This window comes from Elephantulus edwardii, unplaced genomic scaffold, assembly GCF_000299155.1.
Source record: "Elephantulus edwardii isolate Elephantulus edwardi_28Jun2011 unplaced genomic scaffold, EleEdw1.0 scaffold00017, whole genome shotgun sequence".
NCBI lineage: Eukaryota > Metazoa > Chordata > Mammalia > Macroscelidea > Macroscelididae > Elephantulus > Elephantulus edwardii.
The window spans coordinates 20395713-20401567 of NW_006399767.1; the positions used below are offsets into that span (position 1 = coordinate 20395713).

The window sequence follows — 5855 nt, forward strand, 5'->3', positions numbered from 1 at the left end:
CTCATTTTAGCCACAATCGTTTAGCCTCTCCTCCTGCCACAGTGATCAAATTAGCAGGCTCCTTCTCCTCTGAGAAAATGTGTCTCCAGGTCCCCGAGAGGCACTGCCCATTTCCCTGTCTGATGGCTTTGGGAAGGGAAAGCTGGGACCTCTTTCCCTCTGTGTGTGTGTGTGTTTCCCCTCCTTCCTTCCTCTGCCCCAGGAGGCTCCCTCCCATCTGGGAGGCCACCCAGCCCTCGGAGCACCACCAGGATGCCAGGCACTGGCATCTTAGCTGCAGGAGGCCTGGCAGGTGGCTGCATACACGCTGCTCCCCACAGTGCCCCCGCTGCTCAGGCTGTTGGTGGGACACTTGAGGGGCTTCATGCTGCTGTCCCTCTGGATGTACAGGCGCTCCAGCCGCCAGCGCTCCCAGCTCTTCCGAAACTCCATCTGAACCTTCCAAGGGAAAAGGAGAGGAGCAAAAGCCATCATGCAAAAACCGACTGCCCACAAAATGGCCCCATTATTACATTAGTGGAGAAGGGGGGAAAAATCCACCGCATTATATTAAGAGACACAAGTCAGAGCCTGCGGGCGCCTAAATTAATAACCCAATAAAATTGTTTATTGTTGCCTCCTATTTTCTGCCTCTCCTCATGAGAGATGCGCTTGATGACCCAATTGGTCTCTTCCTTCTTTAAACTCTGATTCAGCTAAGTACCTTTTACAATCTATCACAGGATTATTTAACAGGAGAGAAAGAGGAGAGAGAAATGCAGGGAGACAGGAGATGGATGGAGACAGGGAGAAAAACTGACTTAGCTCTCAGCCAGCTGGAGCTTGGGCACTGAGAAGGGAGATGGGCAGCACAGGAGCCCGCCAGGCGCCTCCTCCAGACCCTTCTCATGCCCCACCCCTAGGGTTGTCACACCCAAACTCCTCAAGGGGGAGGAAGGAAAGAAGGTCTGGGACTAGCGTGAGGTGTGAGGAGTGCACTACAACCTAGTGCTTCTGAGCCTGGATCCAAACTCCCCCCAAGAGGAGATCGTAGTGACCAAGGTGGTGGGCAGTCAGCCCAGGTGAGAGCTCAGTCACCAGGAAGTCTTCTCAAAGTGCTAGGAGAGCAGAAGGACACAAAGCCAAGAAACAGGGCAGGTGTCCAGTGCCTGGAGGGTTGTGGCTGTGCTCTGGTACAGGACAGGGGGCTCCTGGCACCTGCATCTCTGGTTCTGGGATATCTGGAGTTCTCCTCTGGCTCAAGCTCTCACAGGCTTGTTGTGCCCCCAGACCTTCCACGGCTGGGATGTAGGGCCAGGACTCACCCTCTCAGGCTCCCCACCACCCCTAGCCACCAGCGGCAGCTGCCAGCGGCCCTGTGTAACCCCTGTCCCCTCCTCCTCCTTCAAGGACTGTCATCCATCTCAAGGAGCCCAGAAAGATGCCTGGCATGGCCACATGCCATCCCTTAAAAGAACTTTCTCTGAGCCGAGACTGCCCAGCGTCAGCCTCCGGAATGGCTCCAGTATTATGGGGCAGCACTGCAGAGCCCAGGCTTGGGTGGGGAAACAGGCCAAGCAGATACCCTCTGTGTCAGCCCCTGTCCCCCTGAACCTGTACCAACATGTGCTGACAGGATGGGGATACTCGAGGCTGGGGGGGTGACCTCTATGGATACAGCCAGTCTTGTCACACAGCCCTTCAGTTACAGGATGTGGAGTGGACACATGGTAAACTAAGCCACATCCACACCAAGCCACCTTAGTGACTGACTCAAGACTTCCTGGCTACCAGTAGGAAAACTAGACAGAACCAGGACTCCTTAGAGAGTGCTCACCTAGGGTGCCTTCTCTGCCCTCATCTCTCTCAGCACTATTCTGCAGCGTCCCCTAATCACCCTTATCACGAAAAACAACCACTTATGAGTTGTGATGCTGGTGGAGAATATTGAGCATACCGTCAACTGTCAAGAGAGTAAAGAGGTTTGTCCCAGAGAGGGTGAAGCCAGGTTGCTCCTTAGAGGCAAGGATTTTGAAACTCTGTCCCACTTACTTTGGACATGCCACCAGTTGGACCAGTCCATGGAGAGGGACATAGTGCTTGGAAGGGTGGAGGGGTCAACACAGGAGAGGAAGACCCCGGGTGAGATGGATTGACACAATGACTGTGGCAATGGGGTAAGGTGTGTGTCAGAGACAGTGAGATTGGCTCAAGATAGGACAGGGTTCAGAGCTATTTTCCATAGGGTCACTATGTGTGGTAGTCAATTGGATGGCACATAAAAATAACAACATCATGGAGTGCTTACTATATGCCAAACCTTCCCATAGGTGATCCAAATCAACTTTCACATCAACACAACGATGCAGCTCTGTGTTTATTTCCCCACTTAATTCTGAGGAAACTGAGGTGCCGAGATTTTAAATATTTGGGTGTCTCAGTGGGAGCAGTGGTGGTTCAGTGGTAGAACCCTCGCCTCCCACACGATAGACCTGGGTTCAATTCCTGGCTAACGCACTGCCTGCACAGCCACCACCCACCTGCGTGCTGGATGATGCTGAACACATTTCAGCAGCGCTTCCAGACTCCGAGGGACTCAGAAGACAGGCTTGACAATCAATCTACTTGTGAAAACCAGACAGTGAAAACCAAATGGATCACAATTGTTCCATATGGAAGCGAGCACTTAGTTAGGGGCTGTCAAATTAAGGACTCATCGAGACCCAAAACCAGTGAATCTGAAACCTGCCCTACCAAGCGCCATGCACATCATCTCTGACATACTTGAGCCCATTGTTATAGTCACTGTGAGTTCATCTCATTGAAGGTCTTCCTCTCTTTGGCTGACCTTCCACCTTTCCAAACATAGGAGGATAATGGATAGGATTCCTTCGATTATGTGTAGGGAGCGAATGACAACTTGGTGTTCATGGTGTCGCAGTCAGAATGTAAGCCCAGAACCTCAAAGCCGTTCTCTTAATGATTGGCCTCCTGTGTCCCGGTGACTGCTGGCCATGCTTGTTGCTGGCTGTGTCCTCCCCTCACTCAGGTTTACCTGGAGGCCGGGGGCCACACCCCCATTATCTAAGTCTCTGCACCCAGCACAGAGCTCAGCATCCACAGGTGCTCAGTAAGCTGTTGTTTGTAATGGCCTGAATGAATGAACACTTCAGACTGGGTTCCTTCTGCTCCTGAGCTAGTAAATCAAACAACAAAGCAACGACACAGATCCTGGACACCTGGCGCTCAGTTCAAGTCATCCTTATAACTACCATCCAGTTCCAGCCTCGTCTCTGCCCAATGAGGTCTGTGGTTCAGCAGACATTTCCTAGACACACCCTCTGGCCAGGCACATGCCACGCCCTGGGGCTTTAGGATGAATCAACAAAACACATGCACCTCAATTTACGGCCTGGGAAGCCAGGGTCAAGGGAGGCAAAGTTGCTGGCCTCAGGTCACACAGATGGGTGATAGCAAAGCTGGATGGGCACACAGGGCCACTGACTCATCTCACTTTGGTCTTAAGAACAATAACAAGAGGCCATTTCTAAGCCTCTCCCTTCCCTGTGGCCACTTCCCACATGCCGCCAACAGCTGGCGAGGTTCTTAGCAGCCACTGATGACCAGGTCATCTTTTCTTCTTGGGTCACAAGTACCTGGTGTTGCTATAGTAACCTCTTGCCTGGAGAAGAGCTCTTGTGAACAGAGGCCTCAGCCCACAAGCCACATATGCCTGTTGTGGAATGGTGATGGAGCAGGCAGATCTGCCCACTCTATGGAGCTCACAGTCAGGCCTGGGCAGAGGATGATTCAAAATCAAGATATCTGACAAGGACAGCAGGGGTGTGGGCCTCATCCTCCTTACACAGGGAGGCTAGCTTTGGGGTGGTGACTGGACAACGAAACCTTGGAGAATGGTATCAAGAGAAGAGACTAAGCCATGGATCAAGGGAGCCTCTTGGCAGTAGAAGTGGGGAAGCCAAGTCATGTGAAAGTTAGGGGGGGGTGTGTGTACGTACTAGGGGTGGGGTGGTAAGTACGTTGCTGACAGCATTGCTTTGAGGACAAAGGGAATAGGATCGCAGGTCCAGAAGGTGAGCAGGGGCAGGATGGAGTCTTCTCCCCTCAGAGGAACATAGGCTGCCCGGCCCCCTCACTACCAGGGCTGGAAAACAAAGCAGTGGTGGATACATCTGATCAAGCACCACATCACCCGCAGAGACAGCTCCTGGGAGAACCCCTTCTCCCACTTGCAGACCTGTCATCATCAGTCACTCACCGCCTTAGAGTAGGAACAAACACACAGCCGGTCCTCCAGCGGGGTGGCCCTTAGTGGGTCACGGAGTCTGTGAACTGCACAGGCGACTTGCCCAGCTTTCTCTGGAGGAGGAGCTGGTGGATTGAGACCCTTAGAAAGTTGTGGCCTTTGGGTTAACAGCACAACTCCCTACAGACTATGCCACCAGGGCCACTGTGACCTTTGGCTCCTTGAATTGTATCGTTTGCTTCCATCTTGTGTGTGTGTGTGTGTGTGTGTGTGTGTGTGTGTGTGTGTGTGTACCATCAAATCAGCTCTGATTGGTACAGGAGGAGGTTGCCCCACCTTCTCCAGCAGAGCATCTAGTGGATTTGAACCGCATACCTCTGGGATTGCAGTGTAGCTTCTTGCCACTAAGCCACCAGAGCTCCCTCATTTGCTTCCATTTTTAAAGGAGTTTGTTAAGGAGACTCAGTCTCTAGGGAGAGCCAGGGCTAAGCAGACTTACTGCCCCATGGATAGAGCACCAGCCTGGTGTCCAAACTGAGCTAGGTGAGCCCTCTGAGGTCTGCTCAGGGACTGGCCAGAACCCATTTCTGGCTCACCTTTTGCCTGGTGCTGCCTGCATCTCTCCAGTGTCAGAAACCCCTAAGGCATTGTGGTGGTGTTCTTGTTGTTGTGTGTTGTTGAGATGGAACTGACCCATAGCTCACCCTCCGGTGAGTTTTCAGAGGCAGTTAATTGCATGGAAGGAGACTGCCCATCCTTCTCCTGCAGAGCTGCTGGTGGATTCCAGCTGCATGCGTTTGGGACTGCAGCACAGCTTCTTAGCACGAGGCCACTAGAGCTCCCCTGAGTCAGTAGTGGGGATAATTCTTACCCTCCAACAGTTGGCATAACAAGGAGCTTCCCTGCTAACCCAAAAATGTGAACCCACCAGCTGCTCCAGGAGAGAAAGATGGGTAATCTCCTCCCATGTGATTGACTACTTCTGAAAACCCGCTGAACGATCAGCTATGAGTTGGTTTCTACTCAATGATATATATAACAAAAACAACAACACTTAACCAGGAAGCTCTGCTGGCCCGGTAAGTAATGAACTGCATGGCCAACACAAAGGCAAGCGGTTCAAATCCACCAGCTGCTCTGTGGGAAAAAGACAGACAATCTCCTCCCATGTGATATATAGTCTCTGAAAACTCACTGGCAAGTCAGCTATAAGTGAGAAAGAGAATGCCTAGCCACTCTCCAGCTATTGAAGTGTTATGTGCCACTGAGGTGGTTCTGACTTGTAGTGACACTATATGACAGAGTAGAACTGTCCTATAGGACACTATCAGCTGAAATCTTAACAGAAATAGGTCATTGAATCTTCTCTCTCACAGAACCACTGGCAGGTTTGAACTGTCAGCCTTTCAGTTTGCAGCCAAGCTCTGGGCCACCACAGTTCCTCATAATTGCTCTAGTTATTGCCTAGGTTCAAAATTGGGAAGGGTGTCTATCAGTGATGTATTTTGTCTCCATAACTTTTCAATCTGTATGCAGAACAGAGCATCCGGGACTCTGGGCTGTACGAGGAGGAATGTGGCATCAGGATTGGTGGAAGGGTCATCAACAA

The 5855-nt window shown here is 51.7% G+C and overlaps 1 protein-coding gene across 1 annotated transcript in view; it reads right to left on the reverse strand.

Moving 5' to 3' along the window:
• Positions 1-220: 220 nt before the first annotated feature.
• Positions 221-5855, reverse strand: part of GLP1R (glucagon-like peptide 1 receptor) — a 54204-nt gene continuing 48569 nt past the window's right edge. Inside the window, exon 13 of the mRNA XM_006882020.1 lies at positions 221-438. Coding sequence (XP_006882082.1) covers positions 271-438 — 168 coding nt within the window. The 3' untranslated portion in view covers positions 221-270. The remainder of the gene's footprint in view (positions 439-5855) is intronic.